This window comes from Protopterus annectens, chromosome 7.part0, assembly GCF_019279795.1.
Source record: "Protopterus annectens isolate FY-2018-M chromosome 7.part0, PAN1.0, whole genome shotgun sequence".
Lineage (NCBI taxonomy): Eukaryota > Metazoa > Chordata > Ceratodontiformes > Protopteridae > Protopterus > Protopterus annectens.
Genome location: NC_056739.1, coordinates 1,051,866,111 through 1,051,890,069, shown reverse-complemented (window position 1 = coordinate 1,051,890,069; position 23,959 = coordinate 1,051,866,111). Strand labels below are relative to the sequence as shown.

General features: G+C 37.5%; 1 protein-coding gene across 3 annotated transcripts in view; it reads right to left on the bottom strand.

The window, feature by feature from the left end:
- The window catches only part of FANCD2 (FA complementation group D2), a 1,694,389-nt gene that overhangs the window by 173,046 nt on the left and 1,497,384 nt on the right, over window positions 1–23,959 (bottom strand). For all 3 annotated transcript variants that reach the window (XM_044077594.1, XM_044077597.1, XM_044077595.1), the window contains exon 38: window positions 10,722–10,793. In XM_044077594.1, the coding sequence (XP_043933529.1) occupies window positions 10,722–10,793 (72 nt within the window). The remainder of the gene's footprint in view (window positions 1–10,721; window positions 10,794–23,959) is intronic.

Here is a 23,959-nt window from a genome sequence, read left to right as displayed (position 1 = left end):
TTCAAAAGTGAAACAATTCCATCACAAGGACTCGTGGCACCTCCTTGAACTGTTGAGTAAGGTGGAGAATTTGAATGACTGGTGACTTTTTGTGTCCATTGATGATGTATTGTTGTACACCTGCATCTGTCAACAAACAGGTATAGAATTAGTAAGTGGATATCTCATTAAGAACACTAATTTTGGAGGCAGTATGATCAACATTTTTTGTGAATTGCATGAACTGTGCTTAGGAACAACTTTTTTTGGAATTTCGGGGAAAGGTAGATGACTGGTGTGGCCATGGGTGCCAGAGTGGCCCCTGTATTTGCTAATTTAGTTATGGCCTCCTGGGAGCATAAGTACATCACCACACATGCATATTACAAGAAGACTGTGTTTTATAAACGGTTTACTGATGATTTGTTCATCATTTGGCAAGATACAACAGAAGAATTTAATTTGTTTTTTGAATATTTGAATACTAGTACAGAGTTTTTGAAGTTTATGGTCAGTGGGATAGGCAAAACTATAAATTACCTTGATATTTACCCATCAATTGATGTGCTCAGTGGTTTGCCTCGTAGTAAGATTTATAGAAAAGACACTTTTGTTAACAACTATTTACATCATGCTAGCTTGCATATCTTCCATATGAACAGAGGGGTAGAAAAAACGCCAATTTATAAGGTTGAGTAGACTCATCAGAGAGGACACTGTATTTACTTTAGAAGTGGAACAACTGCAAAATATGTTCATCTGCACAGAGAATCCAGAGAAGTTGGTGGAAGGGATTATAAAAGTATTTGAGTTAAGAACAGGCAAAGCCAAGCCCATCCTTAGAACTAATAACCTTGATGTCAGTCCAGTATCGGTACACAGATCTAGTCAACCTTCTGATGTCAAACCCATGACAGCACTTCCTTTGTCTATTTCCACAGATTTGGGTCCATCAGAAAAAAAAACATCCAGGGCAACCGGAAATGACCACAGTATTAGGAGAAGCACTTTCCTTCACTTACAAGAGATCTTCCAACATTAAGATCATGCTCAAGAGAGTCAAGTCTCCTTGTTCTGGTGGCACTTCTACATTTGGTACCTTCAAATGTGGTGGATGTAGATACTGTACATACAAATGTAACTGCTCCAGTGTTTCTGTACATGGCATTGACAAAATGATCATTGCTAGAGGCAGATACAATGTTAACTCCTGCAGTATCATTTACCTGGCTAAATGTGAAACATATGAAAGTTTTTACACTGGAAAAACTGTTAGAAAACTTTTTAAACCATCTAGCATACACTAGCCACCAGAAAAAAATATTCCAACAATGGGTTAGCCAGGCACTCTTTGGTGTGCAATAATTTTAGGAAATTTAACTTTTTTGTTTTAGATCAAGTGAAATTTGAAGGATGCTGTAGAAATTTTAATGTTCTGCTTGAATGCCGTGAGGCAGAATGCAGATTAGGCTTGGAGCCGATAAGAAACCAGGATTAAATCAATACATTAATCTCAAATGTTTTCTTTTATCGTGAAGATTACAATTGCAGTTCTGAGTAGCTGTTTTTGATACTTTATTTTAAAGTGATTTTCCAGCTTATTGAGGGAAGCTTAGTGTTAAATATATTGATTTTATCAAAGTGCATGTCACAGTTTAATGGTTTACTAAGGTGAATATATGACTTTAAAAATGTTGTTAGGTTGAAACATTGTTTTACTGGGTAGTCAGACTAGTCACATGCCTCTTGGTGGAGTTTTTAAATTGACTTACTTGCACTTCACTTTATTAGGATTTCTGAAGAAGTTCTGATTCAGTTAAAGGAACGAAAGTGCTAAAACATTCATGTCTCAGAGGTGGCCAATCTTGTAATTTTCTTTATAGGTGTATAATACGCTAACAACTACTAGGGTCTTTATAGGCCTAGTCGTGCAACCCAAATCCGAGCCACTCAGAGCAGACTGGAGAAGAGACATGTTTGGAGTTAAAAACCAACAAATCTTTGGATTTGACAAAGTTAAACCTCGGGAAGCACTCTGATCCAAGAACCTAGAGTCTGAGGAATGGATCAGGGAAGGAGCAACAATTTGATGAGGGAATGGTCCATGGCCTATGGCTAAAACAGGGGTCTGTGCTGGCAGAACCCCCAACTGAATCTGGGTCTCGTGCAACCTCATCATCTTCATTCTAGCAACGTCCACCTCAGAAAGGCTCTTGGAGGACGGCAGCGATCTGAAGGACGAAGTAGTAGAAGGGGGATTGGATGTCCTGTGATAGGGTCTTTCCTGTAGAAATGGCATTTGGAGCCTAGTAAAGTCTGACACGGGAGAGAAGCACAGTTCTGATAACAGGGGAGTGTTGAATCCAGTGGTGATAGGCTCTGATGTGACAACAGGATCTGAGGGGCTGTATCTTCGGGGCCAGATCCAAGGAACTTGCCCAGTCTGGTGACCATTTCTTAGGATCCTTGTGTTTTTCTTCTCCCCCTTAAATTTTAAGAGACATCTTCACCGAGGGGGAAGAAGCAGCAGAGTGAGGCAGGGAAACTTCTCCTGCTGGGCAGAGAGAAGTCCCTTAAGCACTAGTTTATTCCAACCTCTCAACTCTCAAAAGATCAAAAAGAAGCATTTATCTGTTATCCAAGCCTGAGCACAAGAGATCATGTTCAACAAGGCAAATGAGCGGCAAATGAGACCTGAGATATTTTGCGAACTACGGGGTATTATAGGTAAGGGGAGGAGCCTCAGTCTTGGAAACAGTCTGAGAGGGCCAAGGTTAGATCCTAGTTGGATCCAATAACCCAGACATTGAGGAAAGGACAAAAGAGAAAATTGGATCCTAGCCTTTAGTTTCCATGTGTTCATTTCAGCTGTCAACGATCTAATTCCATATCCATTGAAGCAGCCCAAGCATCTGAAAAATGTGCACTACAAAAAGAAATGAGCAAAGGAGACTGAATTCTGTCTAAAGTTTCTTTCTCCAACCTTCCATACATTTGTACACCACAGGTGGTGGAAAATCCCTTAACTAGTAGGGTGGCAACAGATGCTCAGATGTAGTCAGGATCACAGAGGACAAGAGGCTGGAGGCTGCTCTTCTAGAATGGAAAGATATGAAAAAGGAACACATGCAAGTTTTATCTGGTGCATATTAACCTGCAAATAGCAAGGATTCTTCTAGTAGGACTCAGTGTTGGCAGGAATAGCAATAAAAGTGGCATTAAAAATTCAAGTGGATGTTTTGGTAAGTCTACACACATTCCACTTTAACTCATATTTGCCGATGATCAAGTCCTTAAAATCCATGTGGACAGCAAACTTCCAGAAAATCTTTTCAAAGGAAGGTTCTTGCAGAGGCACTGGGCATGCAAAGCCTACAGGACACAGGGAAAGGTGGGGATGTGGCCATAGACAGCATTGCCACAACAACTACTTCCATCTCGTTGCCACAAAATGACAAAAATAGTTTCTCAAGACAAGAACACATCCTGGAATGTCCCAAGCAGCAGTCATTCTGTTGTACCATCCAGGACAAGTCATTTGTTGAGATAGTCTGTGGTGTAGGACGCATCACAGAAATATTGCAGGATGCAGCAAGCCTCCCATATCCTTGGACAGACAACCAGGCATCAGTAAGGGCACCATCACTGACAGCCCCATCAACATTCCCACTGCTGATGACAGTGAAAATGATCCTATCACTGTCATCAGCAACACTGTCAACAAGGTCTCTTAGTGGTGTTGCGGACACTAAAAACTGCTGTAACACTGATAAATTCTTCTAATCAGGCAATGCCTGCGGCGGGCTCACTGAACTCAGAACAGCAAGGGTAGCCAGGCAGCTGAAACCAATTATATAGCAGGAAAGACAGTTCATTCAGATGTGGAGGACTATACCCCTGTTGACTGTGGCTCCAATTACATCTTTTTCCAGTACATCTGTTGATGGAGGCTAAACTCTATCATCTAATCAAAGTTTTACCAGAAAGATTTGGAACACAAAAGTAACATCTTACCCCCCACCTAAAAAAAATAGTGTCAGTGCTGTGCACAATGACCATGACTGAGGCTGCTGAATGCGAAATATCTCTTTTTGGAAGAACAAGCAGCATTATCCCAAGAGCAATTAATCCTCTGTACTGGCAGTTAGTGCAGTAGATTAAGACCAAGAGGTGTTCATGGGCAGTATCCTGTAGTCCAAGCTATGATTCCCTCACCCTCCATTTGCCTACTTTGCAATTTGAAGCAAATCACTTAAAGAGATGGTGCTCCTAGGCCCAATTCTGACAAAGGGCCATGTGGATTAGTGCTTTACTCCCATTAACAGATGCAAATAAAATAAATAAAATTAAGCATCTTTGTCTTTAAAATTCAAAAGAATCTCCCTTAGCTCCATAGCGGTTTGGTACAAGGTATGGAAAATTAAACTGCTGTCCAGATGAACTATGCCCAAAAGCATTAGCAGGGCCCATACAACATATGTAAGCCAAGTGCTCATCCTCCTGTGGGTTATTTTCCACCAAAAGCTAATGCATAAAGAAAGGTGCAGACTAAAATGCTCTTAAATGACAAAAACTAAGACAAACATCTGAGCAATTATATTACAAAAAAGAATGAAAATAAATATGATTAACAGATACAGTGGAGTGCATTTCCTTAAAAAATCATGAGATGGCATCACTTCCTCCTCAGGTATGCTTTCTTCCACTGGCATCACAGCATCATACACACAGATTTAAGTGAACTTGCTAAAGAAAAGCTGTTCTTATGGACCATTTTAAGCTTAGCTAATTTCCCTTAGCGGGGATCAAACCCTGTACTTCTTTGTCTGTGAGGTAAACACATTAACCATTATACCAAGCCCCCAACTTCACATCAGGGCTGTTTTGGCCTAATTTCAGTACTCTGTATTGGTATGCTTTGAACCTTACCGGTCACGTCTCTGTCCACCTCTTCAGCTTTTCCAAGCCCTTTCATAGACCATTCCACCCTTCCTCCAGTGCAACACTTATCTATGTGTTATAGCCAAACAGCATAATCTTGTTCTCTAGTCCCTTAGATACGTCTGAGACAAAAAAATGAAGAGTAATGGGCCAAGAACAGGCTCTTGTCATACTCTAGATACTTCCAAACCAAGGGGTAAAAATGTCAAAAAGACAAACCATTCAAGTACAGACTACAAGAAAAACCCAGCCAAGCAAGAGTTTTCACTGTCTAACATCTTAAACCTCCTGTAATGGAGGCCCATGGGATATATGAAAATGACCCCTCAAGCTTGTACAGTGGTTCAGCTACGTGACTTCTGAATGCCCATGACTTCTTACTTTTTACACCTTCATGGTTACATTTAGGAACATAAAGCCAAACCCCTCTAGATGTGGACGTCTATGTTTTGGCTTTTTAATGAAAACCTCAGCACAGCATAAGTGGATGATTTGGACATACTTCAGAAGTATAAAGCTTAAAAATCAAGTCTGATGTCAATAAACATTAACGTGCCTGGAAAATATCCCAACTAACATCCAAACCAAAAGATAAAATGGTCATATAGACAAACCATTCAGTAAAGACTGCAAGAAAAAAGCAAATCAAGATAGAGTTATCACTGTGTAGTACCTTAAATCTCCTGTAATGGTGACCCATGGGATATATGAAAGTAACCCCTCAAGGACATACAGTGTTTCAGCTACATGGTTTCAGAATGCCTATGACGTTTGTTTTTTACATCTTTACAAGAACATTCAGGCCTGTAATTCCTGACACCGTCTTACCACATCTTTGTGTGTTCTCCCATTAACCACTCAGGTTTATGGCTCATTAGTTCTGGTGTGATCATCAATCCCCTCCAGTTTTCCTACCAGCCCCTTGTGTGGAATTGAGTCAAAGGCCTTGCCCTGATGTACACATTGACTATGGTTACTTTTCTGTTCAAGTTCACCAGTAACCTAGTCATAAAACTGGATCAGGTTTGACTTGACAACTCCTTCAGGCCATGAGCCCTTGTTTAGTGCTGCCCTCTAGAAATCCTCTTTTTACCATTTCCTGCTCCTGCTGTTAAGCTAACAGGCTTGCAGTAACCCGGATTTTGTTTTGCCCCCCCCCCCCCCCCCCCAAATACAGGGTGCCACAAAACCACTGTCTTCTAACCCTCTGGCATTTCTACTCTAATCAGTGATCTGCTGTTAACCTCTGTTATGGGGGGTGGGGGGTGGGGGTCTGCCAACATCTACTTCTGTTTTATCCTTCCTAAGGGCAGTCAGTTCCTTCTATACTGCCATTTTTTGTGTGCTGGTGTCTAGTCATTGTTCTTTTCCTTTCCAGTATGACATTCCTCCCCTCAGCTTTCCTTTGTGAGTAGTGAAGCAAGTATATACTCATTACTTCTACTTTTTCTCGGTGTTCTGTGATTTCTCTCTCTCTCTGCCACCATCAATGCTCAAGTTGACCAGCTCTGGCCCTCCTACTATGTGCTTAATTGCTTCATTTCTTGAGCCATTATGCTAACCCACATTCATATTTAGCCTTGTTGCCCTTAGCATCTTGCCTTATTAGTCATTGTATTGTGCCTCCAATACCTTCCTAACCAATCCTTTCCAGGCCTTACCTTCTACTACTATCATATTCCGATGTAGTCTAATTGTCTTCTCTTTTGTCTTTCCACCTCTTTTCAGACCTTTTTCCATAGCTGCAAGTACTCCAAACCCTGACTTATTCCTATAGCTTGGGTACTACTTTGATTTACTTCTAGTCTCACAATTCATTCCTTTACCACCTCTCTCAGCAAAGCACAATCCACTTTTCTAATATCCTATACAGTTGTCTTTGTCTCTCAACTATTACCATTCTTTGTGATCACTGTTGTCTAAGAGTGCTTTAACCGGGACAGCTATAGCAACCTCTCCTTTGTTGGCTGCTGCTGGCAGATTTCGACCCTCCATGAGTACTACTGCCTTCCTCTTATCCTGTTCCTTTATTCTCTTCTTTCTTCTCTGACTTTACATTTGATGCCCTGCATAATGGAGACTGGCATTCTAGCCCATTGGTTACTTCTCTATCATTCCTATGCAACACATATTGAAGGCTGTCCCATGTTCCACCTCCTCATGCTCTTTTCCATGGCCCATGTTCCAATATCAGCAATATCCAACCTCATGGAATCTCACTGCACTGCAGAGTTATCACCCAAAATGAAGATGCGTTTAAGGCTTGCACTGCCAGGGTCATGACAGTTTAAAGCCACAAACCTCTCTACCACCATGGGAGTCTCAGTTTTAAATGACCTTGCTGATCTTTGTTAGGGAGTGCAGAATCACAGTGAATGATGAAGGAATCCTTTTTGACAGTGGATAAAAAAGTGTCCACTGCAATCGGATCCTTACCCCGGTAAATTAAACAGAAAGAAAAGAGGATAACATCTTTTCCATGTGGTGGTCTTGAAAGGTCTTGCCTAAAAGCTCCAGGAAGAAATTAACTGCAATCGAGGACTCTTCTAGTTCAGTAATTTTCCTCTGAATTTGAATTATGCTTAGGGGGAAAAAAAAAACCCTCTCCGGTCTGATGTCCAATGGCGGATGCAATGCTTCTCTGCACTGGGGATATGACCAAGTTCTATCCTGATTGTGTAACAATCCTGGAGCGCTTTATAATCTCGAAATACTGAAATATCAAATTTCAGTATCTCGAGACTATAAAGCCAAATGTTTACAACAGTGAAAGTTCATAATCGCGAATTCGAATATCTCAAATTTGCGGTTATGGCCTTACGCTACGTAATGTCCCGGATTGTGTGTTGATGGTGTGCGGTGCAGTGTGTGGATCTAGGTGTTATGTCAGATAAGTGAGTGTTCTGTAAGGGTTTTGAGTGGGAGTTAGAGTGTATGTGAGTGTGCTGATATGTTTGATGTGTGTGTGAGGGACTGGAGAATGTGAGTGTGTGAGTTTGCTTTTGTTTCCTGTTTGTGCGATTTCGGAGTTAGTATATATTAGTAGGGGGTGTGTGGGGGTGGCACAGCCCCCCACATGGGGGGTGCAGGGGGGCTTGCCCCCCCTGCTTATGTGTCTATGAGTTTATAAGTTGTGTATGTGTGTAGTTTTGTTTGCTTATGTTGTGATGTGGGTGTTGTGGTGTATGTAAGGTGTAGTGTGTGCGGTTTGTTCGGTGTTTTGAATTTCACGGTTATGGGTTTGGGATTTTGTTGTTTCAGTGTTTTGTGGATTCAGTTTCCTGGTCCCGAGATACTGAAATTCGATATTTCAGTATTTCAAGATTATGAAGAGAATCCGTAACAATCCACGTTCAGGTTTTTGGACAGTAGCAAGCAGGGCTCTAATCTCTTCACTTTCCAGATCTAGAACTGCAATAAAAACTAACTTAGTCTGAGATAGCTTATTTAAAACTCCACTCCCAGGGATACTACCTTCTATCCATAAAGTGGAAACTCAAGTGAGATCTGTAATCTACCAGCACTGCATCCACCACTAGAGATTGTGAGGAGTTCTGATGCAAGAATAGCAGCTTCATGATGAGCACTGTCTGCCATTTTACATCTCTGTGATGAGAGGTATGACTAACAGTCCATGAGGGAATGATCATTCCAGGCATTTCACTTCAAAATAAAGTACCTCTCTCTTAAGGGCTCGAAAGACATGGTGAAAGTGGTATTTTTATAAGGTACAAGAGATAAAGAAGTATCTGCGTTTACACTTACCACTGTATGCTCACCTGGGCTGCCAATGCTATGACTTCCTGGGCTCTCAATGTCTGTGGGAATGATGGCAAGGAAGCATATATAGTTCCATTCCAGTGGAGGCAATCCTCTGTGCTGGGACAGAAGACAATTTATCTCTGTTAATGGTGACTGTCATAGCCTGTAAATAGTTCAAGATTCTAGTAAGGGTGTCACTTAGGAATCCATTGGTGGATCCAGCAGAAAACTTTCATCCAGATTTAGAAAAGGAATTTTTTTCTCAAGCAGATCATCTGCAACAGAGGTTATCACCTTCATAAATAAAAGAGGTGCAGAGGAAGCTCCAAATGGTAACGATTTATGCTGGAAGTAAAGCCAACCTGGAACCTTCTATGCAGACACCAGATAGTGATATAACAAAAGGCATTCATCCTGTCCAGTGACATCATATAAGTGATGTGCCACAGAGAAGCGTGCTCTCTGGAGAGTTACTATCCAGAATACAATATATTGGAATGGCTCGCTGAAGACACAAAGACCCAGGATAGGAAAGAATTCTCTCGTCTCCTGCTAAACAAAGACAACACAAGAAAAAAACTTCTGTTTCTTCTCTGGAAGAGAAATGAGGTCTACAGCTCCTTTAAAAATGACATTTGAACCAATTCCAAGAGATCTGCAGGGACCATTGATTATTTAGCTAAGGCTCTTCTGTGGGAGTGGTTAAAATCTCCAAGATATAGCCAGATGAGTGTTGACAGAATGCACATAAACACTGAACTGATCTTTGTTTAAGGTCCTCAAAGCTGGTGTTAACTCAGAGAACCAGACTTACTTGGACAAGTTTGAGGAATAAACAGTACTACTGTGGCAGTGCCTCTGGAACCTGCCTCCTGGAAGACTTCACTGGCAAAGCTTTGGTTTGACCCAAAAGAGGAGGATGAAACCAGGGGAAGGCTTCAGACCTTTTACTGTAGCAGCTGCCTGTATTCTATTTTGCCAGACACTGGGAAGCATGGTCAAAGACCTTAACAGTCCAGATGGTGCCATCTAGAATTTATTTGTCACTGAGGTAAGACAGCCCAAGTCATGCATTCCAGTGTCAAAACAACCTACCAATACATCCTTAAGTCTGATGACCTGGTCAAGGTATCAGCACAGTCATAAGGGATCTATGTGAAAGCCCAATGAGAAGACATTTTAAGAGCCTTTTCTAACGCAAGGAGATGTCATCTTTTCCAGAATTCGATCCACCAAGATGAACTAGAAATAAGACAGGTGAGACAGACTGTTAAGGGACTTAATGCCCAAAATGGCAAAGTAGAACACCCAATTGCCCATCATATCCAAAGCTTTTATCTGGCCACAGCAACAAAGATGTTGCGGTTTCCACACATTATATATCATAGGTGAGAGCCTTGGCTAGTGATCTTTCATCACATGAGTACTATGAAGGTTTTAGGAACTTAGGCATCGAATGTTTGAATTCTCCAGCAATATACCTTAAAAATCAAAAACTGAACTGCATAAACTGCAGAAAAAAATGGGAAGTGGAAAATGTTGCACTTTCCCTCCTGACAATGTTTGACATCATAATGTGAACCACAGAAGCCACAAATTTTATGAATTTTGCATAAATGGGGATATCAAACAAGGACATCCCCAAATATATCAGTCTACCCACTGCAGGGAACCTTCAAAGTCAGAGTGGATTGAATTAGGTTTTAATGCATTACAGATATGCATCTAATAGAAATGTCTTTCTCAAATTCAAATGTTCATTCATTAAACTTTACAATATGACTTCACTGATTCATTACTGTACAATAATCTAACAAGTATGCTTCTTTTGTTTACTGTAGACTCAACTTCCTGTAACAAAACTCATGTCATAAGATAGCAACGTTAAAATGTGTTATCTTATAGAAAATAAAACCTGGCACAAAAAACACTTTTCCCAACAACACCCAAAAACTGCACAGAGCGAATGTGAAACAACTTACTTTGAATAATTCAATACAGTAAGAAAATTAGTTTAAGTATGATCAGTCTGTACTTACCTTAACAAGGCTCATAAGGATATGGAAAACTCTTACTGCCAAATTCCATTTTAGGAGTTTCTCTATCTGTAACTAAAGGCAATAACGCAAGATAATTGTCAAAGTTATTTTCAGTTATTCAGATTTACTTTTTTCTAAAAATAAAATAAAATCAATAAATAAAAAATTTAAACATTTTCATTTTCCTGTTTTGCAGAATAGCAATAGCAGTACTTGCTCAGGCACAATTCCACGAACATCTTAACAGTATGTTATCATACTGCTCTACTTTAACTTGTATGATACTTGGTTTTAATGACACTATACTAGCTGTACTTTACATGGTCAAAATACAGCTGCAATAATTTATCAAACCCTACAGAACTCTCCAGAAGTAAGAGATGCTTGCTCGCTGTCTCCACTGTTATTTACACTATATTTAGAGGCGCTAGCAAGGAGAATAAAGCAATCTACAATAACAGGGTACCCGTGGGGTAATAGGCAAAAAAATAAAAATACAAGTGTCACATTATTTGTGGATCTTATAGTATAACCATTCCAGAAAAACACAAGTCATTTGGTATCTCTCTGTTGCTGAGCAACTAGTTAAAAGTTCTTGCTTTGGGATCTTCAGAAATATGATTTCAGGATCCTGCACACTGTCCTCACTTTATTTATCCTTTGTTGACCGAGTTAGTCCAATAAGGCTAGTGGACACTTTTAAGGAGAGACCTGGCATAGTACTTATATTACTAAGAGAAATTTGGCAAGGGCACCTGTGAACTTTGCTTCCTCTTTTTGACAAGTACTGTGGGATCTTTTACATCCACTCAACCTACCACCAAGTCAAGCAGATGGGACCTTGGTTTATTGTCTAATCTGAAAATTGGCATATTCAGGATTGCAACACCCACTAATTTTGCACTGCAGTTTCAGCAATCCAATCATCTGGAGTTTGAACAAAACCCACAGCCTTCTGCTCTATTAGCACCAAAAGCATGTGTGCTACCTGCTGAGCCATTGACACAACGTTATGCTTTACCTTATTTTCTGGCTTCCACAGCAACAATTGTCAGCTGTACAGTTTTCCTCAAAAAAATGATGATCCTCCCCCTTCAGTATAAAACTGGAGGCAAAGACAAAAATATCTTCCATTCCCATACTCCAGTCCATTACCTTCTCAATTAGTCTTATCTCCATCTCAACCTGTCTTCTTTTTCTCACTTAAATAATCCCTCCTTCTCCCTCTCTTTATCCATATTTTTCTTTCTGTAAAACTGCCTTAGAAGCCATATTTGTTTATAAAAAAAAAATTATTTTAAAGACTTTACTAGAGCATGCTAGTACTCTGGTTAAACATACCCTTAACTGACAGACTGAAAGGTACCTATAAAGTGTGGGTTCTGTACTGCCTGTAGATATATACATGAAGGTACTTATGTTACTACATTATAACACTATACTGACGGCCAGTAGGAGGTTTACTTGTACTTCTACTGGAATTGATTATATCAATGTATGCATGGGATGTGAAACTTTTTACACAGGTATGACCTTAACAGCCTTCAATAAAAGGATAAAGGAGCACATTTATGCTTTAAAAACTATGAATCCTGATAATGCTCTGTACAAACACAGTATTGCATAAGTAAGAATTTTACCAAAGTTCTCTTTTTGTGTTGGAACAAGTACCAGTAGATGGGGGGTGGAGGACCAAATGAACTTTATAGAGAAAAAAGAAATTATGTGGCAGATCAAGTTACAAGCTGACCAAGAATCTGGTTTAAACAAGGCGATTAATATTAAGTGTTTTCTTAAGGACAGAAGGATGAAAGTTAGAAAACTTGCACAATGTTACGGTGGGGACAATGATTTTCTCTTGTATTTTTTCTGTGTTTTTAACAGCTTGTGGCTTTAAAAATTTGAATTGTGATGTAATTATTCTAGTATCCTATTATGCTTTTTATATAAAAAGATGTGCATTTGAATGCAAAGTCTTTTCTGATGAAGTCCTTTGGACGAAAAGCAGATAAATAAACTTAATTTACGTTTAATTGCTCACATTCATTCCTTCCAGTCTCAGTAGAACACATGGCTTTTTGCTTTTATTTGACAATATTAATAGAACGATGATCCAAGAGTGAAATACAATGCAAGAAAATACTGATGTTGTTGGTGAGTCTTGATCCAGAAAAAGCATTCAACAGAGTAAGCTGGTATTTTAAGAGCAGGGCAAAGCAAGCATTTGTAGTGCATGAAATAACAGTAAGGTTAATTAGGAGGATATATGAAGATCAGAGACAAGAATGAAAGTAGGATAGTTAATCTCTGATAAGCTGTGTCTGAACAGAGGAACCAGGCTGGGTTGTTCTCTTTCCCCTCTGTTATTTGCTTTATATTTAGAGCCATTGGCAAAGAAAATAAGTGACTCAGAAATGCAAGGATAAAATTGCTATGGCAAAAAAGAAAAGTTGTCTTTATTTGCAGTGAAAAGTTATTTAAAATGAATGATTGACGATGGTCTTGCCTTACTTACTGAAGCTGCCAACTGCAGCTCTGTGTTAGTGCCTAGTAATAATTAGTCTGGTTAGTGCACATAACTTTGCAGACTATTAACCTTTATGCAATACTATTGAAGTAACTTGTCTGTATAACAGACAATACGTACAATACTATGCAGCTTACATTTACTGCTTCAAATGTACTTCTCATACAGCATGAAGGATCTCCAGTGCTCAGATCTAACATCATACACTTTTACTGTCCTTGTATACACTTTTTTTCTTCTGCAATTTGGATCCTGTCCATGAGAACAGTCTATTGTTTAATACCTTTAGAATTTGCAGTCTGTTACTTTGGTATCCTCTGATGTCTGTTCTGTTTCAAGGTGAATTTACTGTGAATGTTTCCATATGAAAGCAGCATTCCCATACTCCCTGCACCTGTGTCTCAAGAAATTTATCTGTAATTCTTTGAAGGTTACGCACAACTGAAAGCCTCTTTTAAGTAGGTATCCTTATGAGCCTTTTTCTCAAGCTGTACCAGACCCTTACATAACATTTACAGATGAATGCTGTCTTTTATTTATTTGATTTTTAGCTGAGAACAGTTTTAACCCTTTACTATATGTATGCCAGCAAACAGAAATGTATGCATCTGACTATATTATTCTACATACATTCTAGCAAACAGAAGTGTATGCATCTAACTAGCAAACATAATTTTTAAATATATATCCAACAGTTCCATCTGTTTGGTTTTAAAACGCAGATTATGTGAAACACATTAGGAAACCAAACCTTTAGTTTTCTTTTGATGCAGCAAATTAACACAGTTTTATATTGTCAACACAATAATTACAAGCATTACTATTAGAATTGGATGAATTATGCAATTTAACATTTTTCTTTTTGAAGACCATCTTGTAAAAAGGTTTTACCAGTTATGAGCTGCATTTTTCAGTTGCTGAATATGACTCTATACCGTGATGTTCTATACAGTGATTTATTGACAATGCTTGTGGATATTACTGCAAAGGCACTGCAGCCTTGTTTTTTTTTTAAACACATATGTCATAAATGTCAAGCTTTGACTTTTTACTATACATACAAATGAATGAGGAGCAATTTCTTTGAACGGTTTAAAACCTGAATGCAAAATTGTCCATTTACACAGATTTACAGTGTTGTAGAAAACATGGTTTATACACTGAAGAATGCTGTTTACATATTAAACCATTTACTATACAACATATGCTTGCTTGTACAGAATGTTTTTTCATTTGTACATATATGGGCTGTAATGTACACTGAGTCCAATTTACAAACTTAGTATTAAACTGAAGTCTGCTAATTAAACATTACTGAAAAATTAAAACGTATTCCTGGTATTTTTTGTCTCAATACCGTACATGTTGATGGTACCCTAATCACTTAATGACAATAAAAGATGTTTTTAATAATTAACACAGACCAATATGTCTTTTTCTTGTACCTTTATTTTAGTCCCTTAATTGAAAAGTGACCTCCTCCCTGTAGTATGCAGCGTTTTATTGTAGTATTGTTTGTTTGCTTCATGCTGTAAGAATTTAATGTATGCCTGCCCTCTGGCTGTTAGGGACCTGCATAATTTATTTGAACTGCATATCATGGCCCATTTACTGGCTGTACTCAGTGCAACTGAGTTTTTTTTTTTTACTTTTAGCATTATCTACAAATAGATTATTAATGACATGTATGCACAACTGTGACGTTTTATTACAATTACCAAATAGGGTTCCTGCAGGCTTTTGTGTTTGTTTGCTTAATGCTGCATGTGAACACATAAAAATTATGTTTTAGTAACAATAATGTTTTAGAAAAATGTAAGCCAAACTGGCTGGCAACCAGTCTTATTTTTTTGACCTTATAAATTTCAGTATCAGTAACATTTTATTTCTTCCAGCCTGGGAAGATCCGAGCTCACATAAAACAAAATGTCTTACTTTTTTTTCTTTTCTGCACATTCCAGACTCTAAAAATGATAGCACATCTCTTAACCCCTTCAGCACTTTCTTTATCTTCAGTCATTTGTTAATACACTTGCAGCTTGATATTAGAATGCAGTTGTAAAACACTTAGAATTGTAATAAGTATTTGTAATTTGCATAACTATGCATAAAATTTAAACTTGGGTTTTATTTGTAGTATTATGTATTCAGTACAACCTTATATATTACTAACATTGCTTTTGAATACTGTTTTTGCTGGAGTCAGCTATTTCGGATGCTATTATACAATTACAAAATACTGTAAAAAAACAAAAGAGATATTGGCTTAACTAACACATGCTTCAAACAGATATATTTACATTATTTACATTTGTTGTTGTCTGTCTTTTGCTCTTGTGCATTTTAAACAGATGTACTTTAGATGAAAAAAAATACAGGCATGTCAGTCTTGTGACTTCATGTCTTTACTGCTTTTAACTACTCTCATTGGATTTTATGCCCTAGAACTGTTTTATTTGAAATGGTGATTTTGAAATTATTTAACAGCTTAGCTATGAGAGGCTGCCCCTGTGTGTTTGCTATGAGAACAGTGTCATACATTTTACATCACTGTTTAACTGATAAGTGCCTTGCTTTAACTGAATGAAAGTTACATTAGATCCTGCTGTGTATGCTAACCATTTTCTAAACGTAGAGTAGAATATTGTAAATTATTTTATTAGTGTAGCTAACTGCTGTTGCTTTAACTCTTTACTAACCAGATTTTTTTGTATTGCTTTCATATGGAAACATTCACAGTAAATTCACCTTGAAACAGAACAGACTGTATGACATCAGAGGATGCCAAAGTAACAGACTGCAAATGTCAAAGGTATTAAACAATAGACTGTTCTCATGGACAGGATCTGAATTGCAAAAGAAAAAAGTGTATATAAGGACAGTAAAAGTGCATGATGTTAGATCTGATTTCTTGTTAGATCTGAGCACTGAAGATCATTTATGCTGTATGAGAAGTAAATCTGAAACAGTAAATGTTGTAAACTGCACAGTATTGTACATACAGTCAGTTATATAGACAAGTTACTTCAATAGTACTGCATAAAGGTTAAGAGGTTAATAATCTGCAAGGCTTATGTGCACTAACCAGACTTTTTTACAAGGCACTAAAACAGCAGATAATTATTACTAGGCACTAACACAGAGCTGCAGTTGGCAGCTTCAGTAAGTAAGACAAGACTGTCATTGATTATTCATTTTAAATAACTTTTCAATGGCGACCCTTACCTGTATCTGAACAGATGGGGAGTGGTGCCTGTGCCTTGTATAAGGTCACTTCAGTAAAAGCGCAGTAACTAGCATTTATGTATGTGATTGAGTCCGGAATAGGAGCACTTCAAGTTCCACAGTTTGCAGCAGTACAGGTCCTCAGACGTCTGAATCCAGAGGACTACTGTGCAGGAAGTAATCGGTGTCATAAATTCTCCAGGTTGGTAAAATCTTGGGTTCGAATCTGCAACTGCCAGATTTGTTTTACCAGCTTTTCAAGTAACTACAAAAGTTTTCAACCATCTACGGCGACCAGACTGGCCATCTAAAGTTTTTGTGGACTTGGTAAGCAAATTTTTTGATGTTCCATAACAGCATGAATGCCGTGAATCAGGCTAGTAAAAAAGATAGTAAATACAGTATTACTATTATTGTGTCAATTTTAGATAACACTACAAAAGTTGTATAAACAGCATATCAGCAAATGTAAAACTATTAGGGCAAGTTGACAGTCAGGAATTATGTAAATTGATTATGTTTGACTGGTATCTTAAACAGAAACATGATTGGTATGACAGTAAATGTTTATTGTGCAAGTCATATGAAACTGCTTTCTGTGTGCAATGTCATAAGAGTACAGTTCAGACCATTTTTAATGGTAAACAACCAGATAAGGGTCATACATTTGCATTATGTCCTGTTACCACATGTGAAATGTTAATTTCAGAGTTACAATGGCAGTCAAGTCAGTTATTGACAGAATCTCCTGTACAACTTGTTAGAAAAAAGTGGTATAAAGCCACTGCACAGTACAAAAACAGATAAGAACAAAGACGAGGTTCATGGGGAACTGACAGAAAGATTTAATAAACTTCAAAGAGACAGACAGAGACAGGGAGCTCAGAAAGTTTAGACAACATATGCAAACACTTTTTCAGAAATGCGTAAGAGCTTTCAAGTCAGCAGAACAGAATACTGAGAAATATGAGGCAGCCCGTGCAGAATCACAAGACAAAAACAAAGTCTGGTTAGTGCACAGAAATTTTGCAGACTATTAACCTCTGAACCATTACACAGTACTATTGAAGTAACTATAAATAACAGACAACACATGCAATACTGTGCAGTTTACAGCATTTACTGTTTCAGAGTTACTTCTCATACAACATGAATGATCTCCAGTGCTCAGATCTAATATCATACACTTTTACTGTCCTTATATACACTTTTTTCTTCTGCAGTTTGGATCCTGTCCATGAGAACAGTCTATTGTTTAATACCTTTGGAATTTGCAGTCTGTTACTTTGGTATCCTCTGATGTTATACAGTCTGTTCTGTTTCAAGGTGAATTTACTGTGAATGTTTCCATGTGAAAGCAGCTTTCCCATACTCCCTACACCTGTGCCTCAGGAAATTTCTTATCTGTAATTCCTTGAAGCTTACACACAACTGAATGCCTCTTTTAAGGCATTATACTTATCATACTTTTTCTCAAGCTGTACCAGACCCTCATGTTACATTTGCAGACGAATGCCGTTTTTTTATTTATTTGTTTTTTTGCTGAGGACAGTTTAACCCTTTAATATATCTATGCCAGCAAACAGAAATGTATGCATTTGACGGACTATATTATTCTACATACAACAACAACATTCTAGCAAAACAGAAGTGTATGTATCTAACTAGCAAACAGGTGTACATGCATTTATAAATCTCTAAATTTATATCTAAAATGCAGATGATGATATTTTGCACCCGATAAATCCAGAAAACAATGGAAATCCAGAAAAAAAATTTTTGAGACAGTTTCAAGTCTTTTCAGGATCTAAAATAATGAAGATAAAAGAAATGCTATAGCTGTAAATTATGTACCCACACTTGAATTGGTTCAGCAATCCTAGTATTTATGGGGACACAATAAGATGAAATATTTAGGAGTATGGATTAGAAGGGCTTCTGTTATGGAAGCTAAGGATATGTGAAAATAACTAAACAAAGGATAAAAAAAAGCTGTAAATCTGGAAGCTCTTGTTTATGGATATCAATAGTAAGATACAAGCAATGAAAATACTTTAGTCCCTTTAATTTTACACATGGGTTTGGTATATTTTTTATCAACTAGAGTAGAAGTTGTGGACAATAATTAATAAAACTTTGAAGGAATTTCTGACAATAGAACAAGGTGGTTTAGAATTACCTGATCTGAAGGGATACTTTAGAGTTACATGGTTAAGGCTCATATACATAACACAAATAGAAGGCTATAATTCAAAATGGAAAAGGGTGATGATGAGGAAGAGGGAGAAGGTCAAGAAATAAAGATAGTCTGATTCTGAATACAGATCCTTAAGGAGAACAATCACCACCATACAGAATACTATATTCATAAAGTAGCAAAAAGTATTCTAGAAACTAAGCCAAAAGGAGATTTTGCCAGTATGGATAACTGCAAGTAGGGGTACATAAAACAGACAATAAGGAGTTGGAATTTACTGAAGAAAACTGGCAAATGAATCAAAGGTATTGTGAACTAATAACTAAAACGGGAAAGGTAACAGAGTGGGATGGGGCCAAGAAGATGTTTGGAGTGCAGGGTAGTGACTGCCTTCCCTACCTGGAATTGATATAAGAGTATAGGCAAGGGGAAACTGATGGGGAATCTCATGTGAAAGAATCTAGAAAGAAGCTGTTAAAAAGGGATAATTAATAGAACTTCAAAGAATTTTTCCTCGGGTAGGTAGCAAATGTTGGAGGTGTGATGTGAAAAAAAGAGGTAACTGGGAACATATGTTTTGGAAATATAACAACAAAATACGGAATCGCTCGGAGTTAATGCTCTAGTGCAACAAGCCAAACGACAATAAAAAAGCAAAAAGTAATAGCACAAGAGCAAAACAATGAAGAGGTATGTCACATCAGTGCAAAGTCCCATATACAGGGTATCTCCAAACTCTCTGAGAACGAAGAAAACAAATCCAGTTCAGATAAAAAGTATAAATATATGTTTATTGCAATGACAGGTTAGCGCTTTCGCAAAATAGCTTCTTCAGACCTAAAAACAATAAACTTTCAAGCAGTTTAAATACTCTATTTGGCGGGAAAACGTAAACCCTTCTTAAAGAGACATACATATTAATCACGTTCACTTCACAAAACACAATAAACACAATAGTCATGAAAATAAACTCATGATATAAATCTTGAGGGCTATAAAATCTATAAAATCAAAATTATAGCAATCATTCATATAAATATATAGGAAAATGTATCCTAAAACTACATATAAAAACATATAAAATATATATATATATATATATATATATATATATATATATATACAACAAATCAATGTCTTAACTTCCTCATTCTAAGGAAGGGTTGTATGGAGACCTTACCATTAAGCCCAGGTGGCATATCGGATCTGAACTTAATGATCCAATTTGTTTCCCTGGCTTCAGTGTAGGTTCTAATGTCCCCACCTCTAACGGTTTTGTACATTGTCTCAACTATTTTAAAAATAAAAGAATGCCCATCGCCTCTGAAAAGGACATGCTTCGCTAAAGCATTGTGGACACTACCTATCCTAATATGATATAGGTGTTCACGCATTCTATCTCTAAGGCATCTATTAGTTTTACCTATATAGAATGCAGAACAACCTATACAAGAGGCCATGTAAACAACATCTGTAGTCACACAGTTCCCATGTGCTCTATCTGTCAAGGTAGATAGAATGCGGAACAACCTATACAAGAGGCCATGTAAACAACATCTGTAGTCATACAGTTAGAGCACATGGGAACTGCATTCTATATAGGTAAAATTAATAGATGCCTTAGAGATAGAATGCGTGAACACCTATATCATATTAGGATAGGTAGTGTCCACAATGCTTTAGCGAAGCATGTCCTTGACAGAGGCGATGGGCATTCTTTTATTTTTAAAATAGTTGAGACAATGTACAAAACCATTAGAGGTGGGGACATTAGAACCTACACTGAAGCCAGGGAAACAAATTGGATCATTAAGTTCAGATCCGATATGCCACCTGGGCTTAATGGTAAGGTCTCCATACAACCCTTCCTTAGAATGAGGAAGTTAAGACATTGATTTGTTATATATATATATATATATATATATATATATATATATATATATATATATATATATTTATATATATTTTATATGTTTTTATATGTAGTTTTAGGATACATTTTCCTATATATTTATATGAATGATTGCTATAATTTTGATTTTATAGATTTTATAGCCCTCAAGATTTATATCATGAGTTTATTTTCATGACTATTGTGTTTATTGTGTTTTGTGAAGTGAATGTGATTAATATGCATGTCACTTTAAGAAGGGTTTACGTTTTCCCGCCAAATAGAGTATTTAAACTGCTTGAAAGTTTATTGTTTTTAGGTCTGAAGAAGCTATTTTGTGAAAGCGCTAACCTGTCATTGCAATAAACGTATATTTATACTTTTTATCTGAACTGGATTTGTTTTCTTCGTTCTCAGAGAGTTTGGAGATACCCTGTATATGGGACTTTGCACTGATGTGACATACCTCTTCATTGTTTTGCTCTTGTGCTATTACTATATGTTTTGGAAATGTAACGAGTTGGCAGATTTTCAAAATCATGCACAGAGTTTGTTCATCTTTCGGATTTTCCCGGTTAGGGGTCGCCACAGCAGAACTCCGGTCCGCTAATGATTGGCAGTAGATTTTTTATGGTGCCGAGTTGCCAGCCTGACCTTCAGCGAAGGCACGCCCATTCATGCATGTCTTTTGGAGGGCACTCGACCGCGGGGAGGACATGCAGACTCCACACAGAAGGCACTCCAGCTGTGAATCTTAATCTGTCATTAATATCAGGTCAGCAAATGGTTCTTTTGAACTGGAACACACATTCTGAAATGCCTAGACATAGTAATGTATTATTAAGTTTAATTCTGCTGGCTGCTAAAAAAACAATTACTAAAAAATGAAAAAAAGCAATTACTAAAAAATGAAAAACAAAGTCTAAAACAATTGCATTTGATATTCTGATTACTACTAAAAAGATAAAAGAACTGGAAGAGGGATCATTAGAAAAGGGAAGGATCACATTATATAGAAATAAATGTAACTTGTGGGAATATATGCAGAATAATGTTCAGAAGAAGGATTGAGGTTTAAGGGAAGGCAGGAATTCAGCAATGTATGTAATATGTTGGACTGATGATAGTTGCAAAGAAAGAAAAGATATGTGATACATAATGTATGTAAATGGAAAAAATGTTAATATGCTTTGTTTTATTTTCTGTAAATATGTATTTGTCTAGTTCTTTAGTCATATTTTAATAAGGGTGTTTAAATACATATTACATACGTACAAAACAGATATACAATATACAGCAGTAGAAATGAAACCAAGGTTGAAAATGACAAGCATTTAAGTTCAAGTTGCACTACATTGTAATATCAGACTTAATACAATTAATGTAAATCAGCTGAGGAGATTTGTACGTTTGCAGTATCAAGGAGTCAGTTATTCTAGTAAAGAAGAATTTATAATGAGGTATGATAGAGACAAAATGATTTAAAGGATTATATGAAAGAAAGTAGATATAGTAATTGTAGTAAATGGAGTCTGGGGGGGTAAGGGAAATAAGCAATATGAAAACACTTATATATAAGTAGTGTAGCAGATAGGGTATCAAAGGGGAGTGGAAAACACATGCAAGCATATTAGAAAGCAACAGAAAACTTTCTATAGTTGTATTTGTATATAGTTATGCAAACAACAGTGTGGTATGGTAACTATCATTTAATGTATGAGCAGTTCCAATTGTGTACTAAGAGATTTCATAGTTTATGAAGGAAGACTGTTAAGTTTATTTTCTGTCCTGCAATCTTTTGGCACTGCTACACATTTTAGTGGTGTGAACAGCATAAAGAGTTACAATTGTAGTTTTTTGATTTTTGTACTGTTTAGCATTGTGATCTGAATTGCCTAGAATTGTTATATGTGCTGGCTGATGACATCTTTAAATTGCTAGGCATTTATATAGTTTATGTAAGATGTGTACAGTTTTTAGTTGAGAAACAGTTAATGAATGTCAAACATGCTAACTATGACATCAGATTTAGTGATGTCCAATGGTGGATTTTTTGTGATGGTTTGCTGTGAACTTAGGAACAGCAGTGCAAGCCTGTGGTGTTAAAACAGGGTTTAATTCTGTACACAGTGCTTAATTCTCTGAATAGTTTTTGTTACTTCATACTTTGTATGGTGATTGCACATTAGGTTACAATCTATGACGACTCTCAGCAGTTTAGTGTAGGTCACCTGTTTTATCGTTTTATTTATACAGGTATTAAATTCTGAGATATTTTCATAGGATCATAAGAGGTTATTAAGCTAACGACCCTTGAGCCTTTTTAAGCCTACCCATTCATACCCCAAATTTTTCCAATTTTTAATGACCACAGTCTAGAATGATTTTGGCATATGTCTGTGCCTTAGGGCATCTAGAAAAAGCCCCTATCCGTAAGCACCACAGGTGACAAACCAGGGGTGAATTTACGATTTTTCATCCATTGCTCCAAACTGCATTTGAATCAGCTTAGGGAACAGCTCTGTTTCATATGAAGGGGGAGTTTGTTCCAGAGAAGGGGATAATCTCTGAGACACATACCTGTCTCTCAAACAGGTTTTGTTTATGTCACGGACGAGGTTTAGATACTTAAACTGGGTAATTCTAGTACTGTTTGTTTTGCAAATGGGCAGCAGATCCATCAGTGCTGGATCACAGAATGCCTTGTAGGTTAGGCATGGATCACCTTTCAGTAGTCTGTAAGAGACTAGGCACAGGGACAGGGCTTTGAGGCAGTCCGTAAAGGACATAATAATTACACCCTGTATTCTTTTAATGAGGAACCTCTATGGCCGCTCCAGCTGTTGCAAATGCTTGGCTAGAAACATGCCAAAGGATGCACTGTACTCAATTATTGGTCTGAGGGCCAATTATATAGTGGGAGTATGATCTCCTTAGATCCTGATGCCATGCCCTTACTTATAAGTTGTGTCACGTAGAATGATTTTCTCACTATCATAGCTACATGGTGACCAAAGTTCAGGTTACTATCAACGTGAGTTCCCAAGTCCCTTACCACTGGGTCTACTCTTAGGGGAGTGTTAACAATGTTGTAAAATTTGCAGAGGTTGTCATATTCCCAAAGGGTATAAGTATGCTGTTTTTTTTTTTTTGTATTAAGCTTTATGCCATGGTTCTGACACCAGTTGTCTGTCTGTGTCAGACCTTCCTAGAGGATATCCACATCTTTGGGGGATTCAATGACTGCAACTAGCTTGCAGTCATCAGCAAATGTTGTCAGCCAAAGGTCCTCAACATTTGCCTCGACTTCAGAGAAGTATATTCAGAACAAGAGGTCCTAGTGCTAAAACCCTGTGGGACACCACTACTTATAGGTCTCTTGGTGGAGATGGATTCCC